The sequence below is a fragment of the Gopherus flavomarginatus genome, chromosome 2, assembly GCF_025201925.1.
Source record: "Gopherus flavomarginatus isolate rGopFla2 chromosome 2, rGopFla2.mat.asm, whole genome shotgun sequence".
NCBI classification, from domain to species: domain Eukaryota; kingdom Metazoa; phylum Chordata; order Testudines; family Testudinidae; genus Gopherus; species Gopherus flavomarginatus.
In genome coordinates, this window is record NC_066618.1 from 37,637,417 (window position 1) to 37,655,200 (window position 17,784).

The following is a 17,784-nucleotide window of genomic DNA, read 5'->3' on the forward strand; positions in this document are numbered from 1 at the left end:
TCCTCCCCCAAGTGCGCCGCGTTCCCCTTCCTTCCCCCTCCTGCCCAGGCTTGCTGCACAGAACAGTTGTTTTGCGGTGCCAAGTGCTGGGAGGGATGGAGGGGGGAGAAGTAGGACTCTGTTGCGCGCTCAGGGGAGGAGGTGGAGGCAGAGCGGAGGCGGAGGTGAACTGGGGCGGGGAGCTGCCACCCACCAATTTTTCCCCGTGGGTGCTCCAGCCCTGGAGCACCCACGGAGTCAGTGCCTATACCCCTTCCTCCAAAAAGTAAATGACAACATCTAAAAAATCAAAACAAAAAGCCCTACCCTAAGTGGAATTTGATCCTGGCAAGGGAGAAGTGCCAGTGATTCAATTCAGTGAAGTCCACTAGCGACTTTGATATTGCTGTTGATTTTACATGGAAGATGCATGGATATTATAGTGATGAGCAGCATTATAAAATCTTAAGGCCTAGTCTACAGTAGAAAGTGATCGCTGATATATATATATACCAGCACAGCTATACCAGCAAACCTTCCTAGTGGAGGCACAGTGTATGCTGGGAAAAGTGCTTTTGCTGATATCGCTTATATAAGTTCCCCAAACACAATAAGCTATACAACGGCAAAAGGACCTTTTTGCCAGTATAACTGCATCTACATTAAGGCTTTTTCCAGCATAGTTAGTTAGTTGGGGTAGTTTTTTCCATGCTCCTAATGATATAGCTATGCTGGCAAAACTTTTAAGTGTAGATCAGGCGATAGATAGATTAGCTAGCATAAGCCAGAGGTGGAGAAAGGGCCTGCAATTCTCACTTGCAAAGCTCTGGGAACAGAGCTAGTCTAACACTTTATTAAACAATGGTTCCAATCCTGCAAGCCAATACTCATCAGTGGGACTCTGCACGAGCCCTGGGCCTGCGCTACTGCAGGTATTTGCTAGGCTGGAGCAGCGGCAGCTCCAGGCACCAGCGCATCAAGCACGTGCCTGGGGTGGCAAGCCGTGGGGGGTGCCCTGCTGGTCCCTGTGAGGGCGGCAGTCAGGCAGCCTTTGGAGGCTCGCCTGTGGGAGGTCCACTGGTTCTGCGGTTTCGGCAGCAATTTGGCGGCGGGTACGCCGAAGCCATGGGACAGGTGGACCTACTGCAGGCAAGCCACCGAAGGCTGCCTGACTGCCGTGCTTGGGGCGGCAAAAAAGCTAGAGCTGCCCCTGGGCTGAAGGCAGAGTTTGTGGTAAAATTTGGTGTTTCCTTTTTAAAGAATAATTATTTGTTCATATATTTTTCCATTATTTAGACAACTTTGAGCAAGAGCAGACTTCAGTTTGATTATGCTTTGCGCTTGGTTTCAATAGCTGACATGCCAGCATGTCAGTGAACCATTAATGAGCTGGAAGAAGAATTAGATTACTTAGTATGAAAATAAGCACAGTCCTTTATGAGAGAAGAGATTTCACTGGAAAACTGTCCCCCTAACATCTTGGGTTCTGTTATGTCCTACAAATAACAGGTGAGTCTTTTAGGTTCAAGGCATGTATACTGTATACACCATACCTACTTCTGAAGGGTAAATTCTGCCTGGACAATAACTGATAAGGAAGGATGGATGAAGCAATAAATGTCTCCAACATGACTGATATGTATCAGTGCCACAGGCCAAGGTTTGTTTACTACAGAAGCTATGAGATACTGTACAGTAATCTGGTTATGGAGCTGTTCTTCGTTCATGGTTTTTTTTAAAGGTGACCTGTAAAATATTTTTTTTAAGTGGTCAGTTGTTAGTGCTAGTTGCTGAGAGCCCAAATAAATTGGCTTAGAAACATTTCATCAGTTATTTGCTTTTAAATCAGTTAGCTGGGATGGTAGAGGTGCTTTTATAGGTGTTTAAAGAACAGCTGTGGATTCCTGGATCTTCTCAGACACTAACTACTGGCACTGTTACACTTGTCAGAGATTAGGTTTCTCTTTATCCAGATACCCAAGCAACAGAGATGGTCCAGGACTGAAGCCCACATGTGAACACCCCAGAACCTGTTGGAAGTTTGCATCCCATTCTGATCGTGTGGCTTGGGTCCCTCTTTGTCCAGCCAACACACAATGGTAACATCTCATTCACCATAGACTGCCCTGGATTCTGCAGCTTATGCAAGTAACTGAGGTGTGGGATTGCTATGTATTTATCTATGGATACTGATGTATAATAATTTTATGAATATTGTATGTGACCAGGTCAGTGAGGTAAATCTGATCTAAATTAATGGGGGGTTGTGGGAAGAACAAACGGAAAAGCAAACAATAGATAAGGACACTCCAGCACACAGTTGAAAGGCAATGGGGCAAACTGTTAGCTTCAAGGATCTTGTCGCTAAGAAACAAAGCTAGGAGCCTGGAGATCAAAAGCACATGAAAGAGTTAAAAATTGCTTCTCAGAGGGAGCATGGGGCTCACCTGTGAGAAGCTCTCTAGGAAGAGAGGCTGACAGGGAGAGTGAGAGACTCTTCCAGGGGAGACTAAATAAAATGGGCCTTCACAGATCCAGGGAATGGTAAAGGTTAGGGGAAAACTACATACATGTACAGTCTGTTTTATTGTTTTTAAAATATGTTCTCTCTCTAATGCTTTTGTTTTAAATAAATAATACATTGCTTTAAGGAGGCTGTTGGATCACTAATTACCATAGTCATTGCTTAGAATTGCAGGGACTGCACCTAAGTCAGACCTGCTTAAGTAATTGCAGATGATCACAGGGGACTGCCACCCAAGGCCTGGTCTGAGAGTGGGAGAATCATATGAGTCCACCCAGAAAGAGAAAGGACAGACTGAGACCTGAGGCCTAGAAAAGGGTGCACATCACAAGACCAGGATGGGTTAAAAGTGAATGTCACCTGGTAACAGTTTCACCTTCTGTTCAATGGGGATGATGATACTGACCTCCTTTGTAGAGTGCTTTGAGATCTAAAGATGAAAAGCATTATATAAAAGCTATGTCATTATTATATTATTATTAATAATAATAATTAGTAGTATTACACAAGGCCTTGGAGACAAGATGCAACAAAAGAACAAAATAAACAATAGGAGGGAAAGGAGCGGGTGGATGCAAGGCCGGCTCTACTGTTTTTGCCGCCCCAAGCAGCACGCCGAATTGCCACCATGGACGGCGGGGGCAGTCCGTGTGCCGTTAGGGCAGCATGAGCGTTTCCGTGGCAGCAGCAATTCGGCGGCAGCTTCCATGTTCAGCTGTCTGCGGCGGCACAGCTTCTGTCTTCCGGCTGAAGACAGAAGCTGCCGCCGAACTGCCACCGCCGCGGAAACGCACAAGCCACATGGCACACGGACTGCCTCCGCTGTCCACAGTGGCAATTTGGCGAGCTGCTTGGGGGCAAAAACACACGGACTGCCGCCCCTTGCAGATTGCTGCACCAAGCACCTGCTTGGAATGCTGGTGCCTGGAGCCAGCCCTGGGTGGACGAGTCTAGCAGTAAGATTATCTGGTGACATAGTCAAGCTATGTGCAAAACTTAATGATTATCACTTTTATTTTTTAAATCTTTTCTTGAAAGCTGTTGTCTTGGAGCAGTGGTTTTCAGCACCCTGGCCTTTTTCCATTCCCTCTGATGTTTTGGTTTGCCCAAGTTTGTCATATTGCTTATGTCAGTCACACTTACTTCATGCTGCATTAGGTGAAATGCATGGGGGAGCTGCGTGGCATTTCATGCCAAGATATCCCAGCATCTGACTCTGAGGGATTCATAATGATTTTTTTAAAAATGAAAAATATTGAATCTTTTTACCAGTTCAATCAAATTGTCAAAAAACATTACATCAGGTCTCACTGCCCACATTTTCAGGGGAAATTCTAATGGGTACACATACACTATGTCTGAGAATGCCTTTTCGCCCCTACCCATGGCTAGAAACCAGTGACATTTCACCTTCAGCAGCAGCTGTCACTTTGGTTTGGTGCCCTACTCTTTCGTGACAGCTGTTACTGAACGTGAAATGCCTGTTACCTGTTTCTAATCCATTGCTTGCAGGGCCTTATGTCATCTCCAGTCCTGCAGCTGTGGAACTTGTCACAGAATCCCCCTTCTTGCAGCACAACTCTGCTCCAGTATCAAAGCTTTCAATAAAGAAACAGCAGTGATTGTGAAGATACCCTTGAAATCATAAGCCAAGTAAAAGAAGAGCAGTGTTGTTTTCACAAACTGCAGACAGCTCAGAAGCTGTGAACTTCCCATTAACCTCAGTGGGCCGTTAAGGGTGAAAAGTAAATGTCAGCTCTGTTTACTATTACTGGCTTTATTTCTCTGCTGAACATTTTATCAGAAACATTCAGCCAATGTTTTACCCCCACTATCCCAAACTGCCTCCTACAGATGTCAAAATCCCCAATTGCCCCCTACCCAGCTGCCAGCCGCCACGACCCTACTAGAAACTTCTACAATGCAGATAGCATGGTCAATAAAGAAAAATCAGTGGCATATTAAAAAATAAAAATATGTCTCAACATAAGATAATTTGTACTGATAGCAAAAGAAATAACACAGGGCCTACTGTACTGACTGTGAATATTCATATTTAAATAAAATCCTCCCTTCTTTAAATTTAAATGAGGCTGCCACCAAATTTCCACTCCGCTGCAGCAAAATGCTGCACAATGTAGGAACTTGTCATAGATTCAAGGGCCTGCTTGCAACAGACTTCATCATGGGACCTAGCCCTTAGTTGGTGAGAAAAGACATTTAAGGTCTGTGCACTGGGAGAACACACACACCCCTTGTCTACTTGAGGGAATTGTAAAAGAGACCATTGGAACAGTCTGTGTGTTCTGTGCACTTTGTCAGACACTGAAGGTTTCACACACCTTGCTGCTGTATACTTCTCACCAAATGGGACAAAAGCCCCCCCTTCTTCCCAAGCCCATATTTAAAGTTAGTAAATGCTAAAAAAAGTACATATTGAGTTGAATTCTTCTCTGGCATAACTGATTTCATTGGGGTCACATCAAGAATGAATTTTGACAGTTCTGTGCTGAATGATATGACCCAATGGCTTGTTCATCCTTTACATTCTGCCTTCTTCCCCAGAGGGCTTGGCTCCACTAGAAAATATCATCATGTCTGAACACAGTTGTGAAGAGCCAAGTTAGCTGATATAATGCTGAATGTGATTTGCCCTGGTCTATGTTGTCCAGTCAGGACGGTGTCAGCCAACTTAACTCATTGCAATGGTGTCAAACACAACAACATGTTCTATAGAGCAGCAGTTCTCAAAATGTAGGTCGGGACCCCAAAGTGGGTCGCAACTCCATTTTAATGGGGTCTCCAGACCTGGCTTGGACTTGCTGGGGCCCACGGCTGAAGCCCAAGCCCGAAGCCCACTGTCTGGGGTCAAAACTGAAGCCTGATGCCTTAGGTGGCTGAGCTCAGGTTACAGCCTCTTCCCCCTCTCCCCCACTGGGGGCTGAAGCCCTTGGGCTTCAGCTTTCACCCCAGTGCCTTTGGTTCCCCCACAAGGACAGCGGGGCTTGGGCGGCCTTAGGCTTCTGTTCCCTCTCCTGGGGTCATGTAATAATTTTTTTTGTCAGAAGAGAGTCGCGGTGCAATGAAGTTTGAGAACCCCTGTTCTAGAGAGACAAGCCTTTATTCAGAAATGTATTAACAGTGAGTATGAATGCACAGGGACTTTGAGAGATCAAAGATCCTCTACAGGGAACCATTTATCCCCCCTAATTTTTTGCTTTTATTTTTCAAGGTAAAGATTTATCTACCCATTGTAGAAAGTGCATACCCAGTGCTACTGGAGGTACCCATCTAAGGCATGGGTATGTTGAGATGGGCAAGTTAAGTAACACTGAGGTTATACCAGTAGGTCAAATCAGGACCTAAGGGGCAATCCTAGGGAAAATTTATGGTCCAATAACACATGGTACAACCTGAACGACCTCCAAGTCTGAGAGAGTCCATGTGTTACCATTCAAACATCACACACTCCTTAGTCAGGCAGGGCATAATCTTCCTGCAGAAAAATCTGTGATCAGAGGGGTCAAAGTATGCTGGGAAATCCATTCGGTTCATCTCCCTAAGTTGTCTCCTTATTCATCTCACAAGATGAGGGAGTTCTGGGAACACAGCTTGGAGATGCCACAGAGCCTGAAGGGAGAAACTACTTCAATTTTTGTTGGTTACAGGCAATTGTGCATAGAACAAGTCCCTCTGCAGTGCTTCCTGATCACCTCCCCCCACACTATGAGCACAGCTACTGTGTGAGACATGCATCCCTTAGTTCTCTTCCTTTGTAGCTGCTCCCTAACCTCCATCCAAGGGGTGCAGAAAGTGGAAGAGAGGGAGCTGATAATGCCTGAAGTATTTGTATCAATAAAAACAGCAAGAAGAGACGACATCCTGGAAGTGTAAACAGCTAGAGTCACAAATCTGAAAAATAAAAACAGTGCATTTGTGCTTGTATGGAATGCCCGCTGTACTGAGTGGAGAACTGTGATCATTTGAATTCACTCATGTTGAAAAATATGCTACTGCTCTGAGAGAGACTGAGAAAGATCTCTTGGGGGTGGGGGGAACAGGGACTAGAGCAGTGGTTCTCAACCTGGGATGCATGCACCCACCGGGGGTGTGAGATGCCCTTTCGGGGGGTGCAAGACATGCCAGATATTTTAAGAAGGTAAATCATCGAAAACACAAATTAAGCACAGGCATGTAAGTATAACTACTTTGTTTCATCAAACCTATGTATTTATTAACATACTTTTTTTTAATGATTACTGTAATATACAAACAAAAATATATCTAGGTTTAAGAGGTGTGAGTACATATTTTTTAGGTTTACGGGGTGCGAGGACATATTTTGAGAACCAAAGGGGTGCAGGCTGCAGTAAAGGTTAAGAACCACTGGACTACAGCAATAAAAGGAAAAGAACATAAAATTAACTGGAATATCTTAAGCCTGGGATTTCTCTAGGTGTATCGATAACCAGCAATATAAAGAGATGCAAGTGAATATACAACTTGGGAGAGTGACATATTGTCACACTTCAGTCATTGCCCTAGTGTATCATTACTGGTGTAATTAGAGACTACTTGAAAAGTGTTAACTCTTTCATTTGTATAGCACCTGTTCCCTGGTCATGCAAAGATAAAACACACTTCAGTTATCCTGAGTGTTTCTCCAGATCTGGGTGAAAGATATTGGTGGGCCCATGTGGGCCTGTTTGCACTGCTGCTGGGAGTAAATTGTACATTCTCTGCACCTGCTCTAGGGAAAAAACAGAGGATTCAATTGCCATATCACCTTTCAAAAGGCATCAGATTCACCACCAAAAGCAAGCCTACCCAAAGTGCAAATGTTCATCATCCAGTGATGAGCAGCTACCAAGACTGCATTTCCCAGGCCAATGCATTATTACAATGTTAACTAACCCAGAGTTGGCTCTGAGCCACAATCCCACACCTGAAACTACCCACAGAGAACACCATTGACTTTAATGGGCCTTTCCACCAGCATGAGAACTTGTAAGCATGGAGCAGCACTTCACAATTTATAGACAAACAGCATCACTGCAACCCATACTCACATGTGCAGCTCCATTGACTTCAGTGTACTACTCTACTCAAATCAGTTAGAGTTGTGGAATTACATCCCAGCTCCTATCAGTTTCGTCTAATTTCTCACCATATGCAGCTGTATTCCATATTGAACATATATTTCTCATGTCTAAATCTAAAACAAAATTCCTTGCAGTAAAAATTAATAGGTTTCTGTGTGTGACTTTGTGTTATGTCCCAGAATGACACTTTTTTCTCATGGTCCCCTCTCAATTTATTTCCACTTTGCTACAAAGTAAAATGTTTATTCTGATGAAAATCAGGGCTGGAGATAGATTTTTGTTAATTACTTGAGGTGTTAAAATCATCCTTCTCAAAAGAAATTTTTCAAGAGGCCAAAATAGGCCCTTTAACTTAGGAGAGGAGGTTAATATCTCCTATTAAATGTACCAACTTTTTGATTGGCCAGGATATTTGTTGACTTCCAAATGTTTGATTGGTGTCACAGGAGGACATGGCTCTAGCAAAAGCTTTGTCTTCTATTTCAATAGTGGTACAGGCATTAGCCATGGCTAAGGTTATGATTTTGTCATGGATACTTTTAGTAAAAGTCAGGGACAGGTCACGAGCAATAAAGAAAAATTCACAGAAGCCCGTGACCTGTCCCTGACTTTCACAAAAAATATCTGTGACAAAATGGGGAGCCCAGCTGCAGGGTGAGCCCACACCGCCTGCAGAGGTTGGACAGCTGCGGGGGCTGCTCCAAGCTCTGGGGGCACCCGATCACCTGTGGGGGCTTGGAGCTCCAGGGTCCCCCCGCTCGGAGCTTCGGGATACCCCTGCCGCCTGTGGCAGCTTGGAGCTCTCAGGTCTCCTGCCTCCTGTGGCAGCCAGGAGCTGCAGGGGGCCCCCAACGTCTGCCATGGCCCGGAGCTGCAGGGGGCCCCTGCCACCTGCGGCTGCTTGGAGATCCAGGGGTCCCCCTCTGCCCATGCCCACTGGGAGCTGCGGGGGGCCCCTGCTGCCTGTGGCAGCCAGGAGCTGTGCTCCCGCTGCACACAGTGGCTGGAAACTCCAGGAGGCCCCCAGCACACATGGCGACGGGGACACTGCAGCTTCCACAGAACAGTGCTGAATTCACAGAGGTTGCTGAAAGTCACGTATTCCGTGACTTCAGTGAAAAAATCATAGCCTTAGCCATGGCCTCTTCTTCACTCTGCACAAGCTCAAGGAGGAGTCCTGTAGCTTTTGTGTCTCTGACACCCTCAAGATAATAAGTACTGTGGACTACTCTCCATCTTCTGAATTTCAGATTATTTTTTCCATTCATATCTCATTTCTATTCCATATACCATCTACGGAGCCTAGGTATAAAGGCTATATCACTCAACCTGCATTTGTGAATTGCATGGATTCCAGGCAGCCAAGGCAGTCCATGACAGACTGGGTTTGACGACCTAGCTGGAAGAATACCTGCATAGTCAAGAGAAAGCAATGATTTATTTTTTCAAATACCCAGAGAGTTATATTTAGTTAAATGCTGTAAAGGAAAAGCTCAAAGTAAAGTTCACCTTGAATGTTTCTATGGAACTTCACGTACCCTGTTGATATTGAGTCACCTTTGAACTTGCACGTGGTTTGCTGTCAATTTTTGCTAGCCAAGGGCATTTCTTCCTGGTGATTTAGTTTTCAAGCAACAGAATTCAGTTCATATAAAACTAAACACGACAGAAAATCTGCCTCCAAAACTGCACACAAATGACATTTTTGACAGAAATCTTGTCAAAGTACAAAGTTGTCTGTTATCCATAATTTGTACAAAGTTGTCTGTTATCCATAATTTGTTTTGCTGAGTGTCTACTTGTCAAGTGTTTACTATGTGTTTAGAAAAGTATTTTTCATTTTTTACTTCAAATGACTAGAATTTTGTTTCTCTTTACAACCAAAGAAGAGAAAATATTACCAAACAGCCCACCATGAAATCACAACACATATCTTTAGAGTTGGGGCATAGGGCGAGGGAGATGCTCTCCCACTGACATAGCTTTTGTCAGTGAAACTTATGTCGGTCAGGGGTGTTTTTTTTCACATCCTGACCGACAAAAGTTTTGCCGACAAAACTGCTGGTGTAGACAAAGCCTAAGACAATTCTTAATACTCTGCTTATTTTAACAAAAGAGATATTATAAATTCGTTTAACCATGTCTAATTATTTCATTAGCTTTGTATTCTCCTCACCTCGTGTACTCCCATTAACATCAATGGAAGATGAGAAAGCCAAAGGAAAAGAGAACCGACCCTTTAGTTCTTAAATACTCTAAACACATTTACTGAAAGAAAATGATAATGCACAGTCAAGTATTATGCCCATCAATATTGACAGTCTGGATCGCCACATTTTATTCTATAATACAGCATCAAATAAAATGAATAAAATGTCTAACATGTCAAACTCAGATACCTAAAATGAGATGCCTAAATTCACATTCTGGATCACAAACAAGGATTTAGAGTAAACACCTAAAATGGGTATTTAGGAACTGAAATGCTTCTTTAGACTACTTAATGCGGGAATAGGTGCTTTAATTTCAGCATCAAAGTTTGAAAGTTGGGCCCACAAATCTTTATGTATCATACAAATGTATTAATGACATCTCTTTAAAAATACTTTCTTTTTGAAGAAATCTGACACTAGGATTAAATACGTAGGTAGTGTTCTGCCTCAGCACTTCCTTGCTTCATTAAGCAGCCTGGCTGGTACATTAGATCTACAATATACGTTTGAGGAGGAAGTAGAAGCCCAGTTATTCCTTGAGGAGAATCGTCAACTAATTTAACTTCATTCCAAGCTCTGCCGTATTCTCCACGAACTAAACTACAGCCAATGCCAATTCTGTCTGCTATAACCTATGAAAGAAAACAAAAGGGAGTTAATGAAAGTCATCACTAGTTTCTGAAAGGTAGCACAATATGTTTGGTTTGTGAAATGCACCGTTGGGTCACGGAAATGCTTAAACAAGAGAAGAGCTGAAAGATGCAGAGCCTTCCTAAAGGAGACTTGGTAATGGAGATTTTTCTGGATTCCCTGCAGGGTTCTTCAAACTGTAAATGTTCACTATAGGTCCTGGAGGGAAATTGCATTTTTAAAATGTGATTTCCATCATATTCTAGAACAGCGGCAGTGATATATAGTTATTATAATTCTTTTCAAGAACTGACTCATTTTGTGTTATAAGTCACTCCTCCAGATCCCAAATTGAAAGGGGCACGTGTGGTCCCAAGACAGAGTCTTTTCAACAAATTTAGAAAATATTGGAGGAGCTGTTTTTGAATTACAACACCCTAAGATAATCTACCTATATAAATAAAGATATATATGTATGCTCTGCATATGCATACAACATGGAACATATGATGATGTTTGATACAAATGTTTAATTGGTATGGGTTTGTGATTGCAACATCACTCATAAGGTTATCTCTCAACATTCAGACCAACCAGTGTATGATACAAGCCACTGCAATGTGTGACAGATGACTGGAATGTGAAACACCTGAGTTTTGTTGTACATTACACTATAATCGACATATTGTAATTAGGCTTGGAGGATTGAATTTTTATTGGTAATTGTTGGCAAACATCAATATCACCTCACACACAAACCAATGAAAAAGTATTTCCACTGATAATAATCTAAATATGCAGATAGGCAAAGAAAGAAAAATGCTGCTTGAGAACTTAGAGTCCCATCTTAATGGGTCTAAAATGTGTTGTTATACCAGCATAAGTGGAGCAGGAGTAGGGGTGCCATTTAGGTAAGCCATTGGGAGCAGTCCACCTCCTCCCCCGTGCTTCATACCACAAGTTAATTTTAAGAATGTCTACTTTGTAATTATTATCTGACAATCCCCTGTCCAAAATTCATACAGCTCTGAAAATTTAAACTGATAAAAATTGAAAAATAGTGCTTGTAAATTAACATTTATATTATGTCAAAATTATAAATAAAAACTGAATTCCGCCAAGACTAATTATAATTTTTTTAAGTATAAAAATTCTTCCAAAGGATGCTTCCTCATTGTGTGAATGAAATAAATCAGGTTTGTAATTTGTTACGGATGGCAGCAGGATTCTCATGACCTGTGCATCTTGAACCTGGGTCGGCAGTCAAGCTGCTCTGGGCCCCTGCTCCTCTTTGACCCTCTCCTCCAACGAGCAGCAAGAGGGAGCCTGGCTGCCCCAGAGCCTTAGGTTTTGCAGGAGAGGAAGGGGGAGGCTGCATCATAACATTTTTCACATGGAGCAGAGAAGAAGACGGATTGGAGCCTAGCAGCCTGTGAGGAGACCAGCAACTCATTGTCTGCTCCACTTCCTCCTCCCTCAATCCTGCGAAAAACATAGCAGCTCAGCCTGCTCTAGTCTATTCTACTTCATTCCTCCATTTTCCTCCTCAGAAATACTACTTCTGGGTTCCCTTCCTGGGATGCTCTCTCTGCATCTTGGAGGGAGATGGAGAAAGAGAGAAAGGACCAGAGAGTCCAATGCTAGTCAAGGAGAGTCTCTTTCTCCTTTCTGCACCCTCGCTAGCCAGCTGTTGCTCTGATCTTGAGGCCTAGCACATGTGTATGTGGTGCAGCAGAAGGGAGGCAGAAGCTGCTCTACTGTGGGATGCATCGTATAAAGCAGTATGCCTGGGAGGTTGCTCATGAATTATCCCATCAAACAAGTGCCAGTACAATCTTTACAACATGCCATTATTTAGTTTGTTTATGCTACATATTTTTAAAAGAACCAAAATATAAACAAAAATACTCGTTTAGAGGTGTTCTCAACCTGGGGGGACCCTATCCTTCCCATATTGCTGAAGGAGAGAGCTCCTGGTTATATGGGAGAGGGGGTCCCATGTGGAAGAGGTTGAGAACTAGTTTCAGAGTTTTTAAAAAATTGTACTGGGACTATTTTTCATATCCCTCATCCAGTAAAGCCAGGCTCTCTTGAGACCATAAATGCACATACAGACTGCACAGGGAAAAGAAAAATGTAAAATATAAAATTTAGAACCCTTTAAAATCACATTATTATGTATGAGAAACCTACTTCAGGTAATTTTTGAAGTCCAAAATATCAAGTATTTCAGGTGTCAAAGCACGTGTTGTAGGATCCACTGGAAAGCTGGGAAATTCCTTTTTGCAATAGGATCAAGTTCCCATTTCTAACTATGCAGGAAGGAGTAAAATTTGGGGGGCACTCGCCGGTGGTGTATATCCTGAATGCCACAGAGCCCGATTCTGTGGATATATCTACACTGCAGCTAGGAGTGTACTCCTAGCTTTGGTAAACAGATGCACACTAGCTGTGCTTGAGCTAGATTGCTAAATATAGCAGTGTGAACGTTGTAGAATGGGTGGCAGCACAAGTTAGCCACCCAAGGTCGGACCCGTGGGGTCAGGAAGGCTTGTACTTGGGTGGCTAGTCCATGCCACTAACTCTTCCACAATGTCTACAGTGCTATTTTTAGCACGCTAGGTCGCTTCAAGCTAGCACATATCTGTCTCTTCAGCTGGGAGGCACACTCCCAGCGGCAGTGTAGACCTACCCATGATGTGGTTGTGCGGTGGAGGTTTGTTGGGGGCGCTGTTTGATTCCACTAGCCATTCCCCCAATGGGAGGGATGGTAGTAGTAACAGAAGGAGGCAATTGCAGGGGGATACTGAGGCTACTCCAGCCTAGTGTTCCCCCAAGGAACTGTCAAACTCGTGAGCTATTCACTGGTATCAGAATTTGAGCCTAAACTTTTCTACACTGTAAGATACAACATCAAGCATTAAATATAAATGATACTGCTCTTTAATGACAGGGTACTTTCCACAGGACAATTTATCTGCTCAATTAGCTATTTTATTACAGTTAATGTAGGAATTATTTATGTGCACACTCACTTAGCTCATACTGGAAAAATGAATATTTGCCCAACAGCACATGACATTGTCAAGTGTTCTGTGACTGTGTAAGGAAAGCGCCTATGTCCTATCATAATGTATTACACATGAGCACCATCTAGAAGCTATTGTTGCAACAATTTTACATTTGCAGCATGAAAAATAATGAGCACTGCATAATTTAGTGCTTTACAGTTTACAGAAAAGGGAACATATTTTGATTCACAATCAAACATTTTGGCTTTTTGCCTTATATCAAGCATTCTGCTGACATCACTTAAGACATGTTCAATGATGCTTATAACAACAAGGATGTTTTCAGAAAGAAGCTATACTGGCTTTCATTCAAAAGGAAATCATATATTCGCCAAATGGAAAATGACTTAAATATATACACAAATAAACAGCAATATAACACTACAAGGATTTATTGAAGATAATGTACTGTAGTTTGTTCTATCGCTTTAACAAAAATAAAGAATCGTAATTCCATCAGTATTTTTAGATCAGTAAAGTAAATGCTAATATACCTTGAAAAGCAAAGCCCTGTGGTAGAAAGTTCCTTTCTTGATTTTCCCAATAGGTATGACATTGCATTTCAGTTCAAATTCAATTTCACTTATATGAAGTTCCCAGCTGAATTCATGTAATTTGTCTCTTTCAATTGGGCCACCCATCTTATCTGCAACAAACCTGTTTTAAGGTACACCAAAATCAATTAAATCTGTCATTTCTCTCATACTTATGATGCTTAATGGTATAATGACAAAGCTGTGTAAATACAAACAATACCTGTATGACATATACAAGTGTATTACCTTTATCTATGCTTTAGTTTTATAGTCTATAAGGTGCCACAGGACTCTTTGCTGCTTTTACAGATCCAGACTAACACGGCTACCCCTCTGATAGTTAGTTTTATTGTTCAGTTACTGGTGCTGGAAGTATGCTCACCATTAGATAAATTAAAATGATAATGCAGATCATTGGAGGTGAGCAACACAATACCAATTATCAAAAGAGAGCCAGCAAAAATTATATAAAATTAATGATAAAGTAGTTCAGTAGCTAGGATTCATCTTTGAAGTTAATAGAATCATTTGTGCTATTTGCTATAATTCTCAGCACTACCATTTGTTTTAAGTAAACAATATCAAAGACATTAGAATATGAAATGAGAAAAATAAGGTCACAGCTAATGACCACTGATTTATGAAAGCAACTCAATTAAATTTAAAGTTATGCATGTGTTTATCTGCTTTCTTGAACCAGGGCCAACATTCGCAATTGCATTGATTTGTATTTTATAATTTATGTATAAAAATTAATGACCAAACCAAGGAAACCCAAGGTCAAAAATGCCTATGCAATTAATGTGGTAGTGCACATACCAAGGCATTAAACCCTGATTCAGCAAGTCCATCCCTGTTCATCAAAGCACTTAAATACACGTATTACTTTAGGCATGTCCTTAAGTCCTATGAAATTCAATGGTACATTGAAAGCACAGCAGAGGTGAGTTTTAAGGAAGAATTTAAAGGTAGTACATAGGATAGGATAGTGGCTTTACAATTTTTTATGGAGTACTCCTTCCATGCTAAAAAAAATCTGCAATTTCATTGGTTGCTCGTGCCTATTCAAGTGTGATATAAACAAAAATGCAATAAGCTGTGGACTACAACATTTTACACATAGAAACAGAGAAATTTTTGAATAGAGAAAATTGAATCTTTTTTTGAGTTTCCAAGCACAAAATTAAAAAAATAAATTATATTTACAACAAAAAAATGCTTCCCTTCTCTTACCCTTGCCCACTTCATATCCAGTTATTTCAAAAATAACTGAACAGATTTTAATAAAATTTTCCACAAACATTCACTTCTGGGATGAAACCAACCATGAGAAATTTCAGGTAGAGGTATTTTTGCAAAACTTACAGGCACCTAAGAATAAAAGTTCAGAATGGAATTCTCTCTATCATAACCATAGAAAGGTTACTCTGATATCATAATGATGCATCTTGCTTTAAAGTGACTCCATGCAACCAAAGTTTTGCTAAGTGCCAGACAGTGGCTGGAGGGTGTTTATGAGCAGGTAGAGGGTGCATGGACCTGGTACCTTCGGTGAACACAAGATCTGGAAATTTCTTGCACCAGCTGTAATAGTAGACTCCTCAAAGGGAAAAAGTGAGGAGAAGGATGAGAAAACCAGTTACTAATCTTTGCGTAACTGCTGTTCTTTGAGATGCTGTTCTTTGGGGGGAGGGATAGCTCAGGGGTTTGAGCATTGGCCTACTAAACCCAGGGTTGTGAGTTCAATCCTTGAGGGGGCCATTAAGGGAACTGGGGTAAAAATCTGGGGATTGGTCCTGCTTGGAGCAGGGGGTTGGACTAGATGACCTTCTGAGGTCCCTTCCAACCCTAATAGTCTATGATTCTATGTGTTGTATATGTCCATTGCACGGTAAATGTGTGTGCATCCGGTGCACTAGTGCCAGAGAATCTTCCCTGGCAGTACACATACGGGGGGCCCCACCCCTAGGTGAGCTCCTCATGCTCTAAAGAGTGGAGCTGCCCCACTGGAAGCTGATGGGAGACTCTGATGTGTTGGGAAAGGAGGGTGGATTACATAATGGCCATGTGCAACACATCTCAAAGAACTACATTCACAAGAAGCTGAGTAACTATTTTTTCTTCTCGTTGTTCTGTGTCCATTATCCTGTATGTGACTTCCAAGCTGTCATCCCAGGTGATGGGGCTCAGAGTCTCATTGGTAGGACTGCTTTACCTACATTTGCATATTTCTTTAATATAGCAGACAGTACATAACGTCTGGTGAATGTGTGAATGGAAGACCATGCTGCTGCCCTGCAGGTGTCCATAATGGTGCCATGTGCCACAAATGCTACTGAGATTGAACATGCTCTAGTTGAGTGTGTTGGGCACTTGTCAGGAGGCATTATCCCTTTGGCAGCAGATCACCAGCTGCATAACAATGTGCTATATTTCAAGAGTTTCTGAGTTGTGATTGGTTGTCCTCTCATATGCTCTGCATAAGAAACAAAGAGCTGTGAAAAAATTTGAAAGGTCTTTGTCTTATTTAGATAAAAGAAAATGCTCAGTGAAAACTGAAGGTGTGGAGCCCTCTCTCATCCTTCTGAATATGTGGCTTTGGGAAGAAAACTGGCAGGAAGATAGACTGATTCAAGCGGAAATCAGAAATCAGATGCCACCTTTAAGAGAAACTTAGGATGTGGTCTAAGCTGAACCTTGTCCTTGTAGAAAACTGTATGGCAGATCAGTGACCTATGCGTTCTGTCCTCTCCTCCTCCTTCCGAAGGTGATGGCCACTAAGAAGGCTACTTTCGGTGATTGGTGTAGAAGCAAGCACAATGCTTAAAGTTCAAAAGGAGAGTCCAAAATGCACACAACACCAGATTCAAATCCCAAGAAAGTTTTGGGACCTTGATAGATGGAAACAATTTGTCTAGACCTTCCAAGAAAATGGCCTGGCCCTTTATGCAAGTGTGAAATGCTTAGATGGCAGATGCACTCTAATGGAGCTGTGGGATAGACCTGACTCCTTAAGGTGCAAAAGGCAGTCCAGAATTGTTTGAATTTTAGTCTGAACTGGGAATACATTGTGGGAGGCTGTTCAGATGACGAAATGCTTACAACTGCTCAGGTAAGTAGCTTTTGTGGGAAGGTTTTCTGCTATTAAGGAGAACATTCTGGACCGTCGCTGAACATTCCGGACTTGGTAAAACCCCTCTGTGACAATGAAGGTTTGAATGGCAGGGCAGTGAATTGATAATGATAATCTCCTACCATGAACCTTAGAAATTTCCTGTGGCCAGGATGGATCACCACATGGAAGCAGGCATCCTGTAAGTTAAAGACAGCATATCACTCTCTGGATCTAAGGGGGCGATAATCATAGCCACGGACACCATTCAGAATATTACCTTCTTGATGTATTTGGTCAACTTCCAAAAGTCTAGGATGGGTCTGAGACCCCCTTTGGCCTTGGGTATTAGAATATAATGAGAATAATCCCCATTGCCTTGATGCAGAAAGGGAACCTCCTCTATGGCTCTCAAAGACCATAGGGTCTGCACTTGTTGTCTTAGTACAGACTTGTAAGAGGGTTCCCTGGTAGGGGCACGGGACAAAGGGATAGAAAGGAAATGCAGGGTATATCCCAATTCCACTATGCTTAGCACACATTTGTCTGAGGTGATGGACTGCCAGGCATGTGAGAAATGGGATAACCTATCCCAGAAAGGCAGGAAAGAGCAAGTG

At 42.3% G+C, this 17,784-nt stretch overlaps 1 protein-coding gene across 2 annotated transcripts in view; it reads right to left on the bottom strand.

The window, feature by feature from the left end:
• Positions 1-6,764: 6,764 nt before the first annotated feature.
• ARMC3 (armadillo repeat containing 3) overlaps positions 6,765-17,784 on the bottom strand; it is a 91,627-nt gene continuing 80,607 nt past the window's right edge. For both annotated transcript variants that reach the window (XM_050937372.1, XM_050937373.1), the window contains 2 exons: positions 14,014-14,176; positions 6,765-10,450 (listed from right to left, as the gene is read on the bottom strand). In XM_050937372.1, the coding sequence (XP_050793329.1) occupies positions 10,241-10,450; positions 14,014-14,176 (373 nt within the window). In that variant the 3' untranslated portion in view covers positions 6,765-10,240. The remainder of the gene's footprint in view (positions 10,451-14,013; positions 14,177-17,784) is intronic.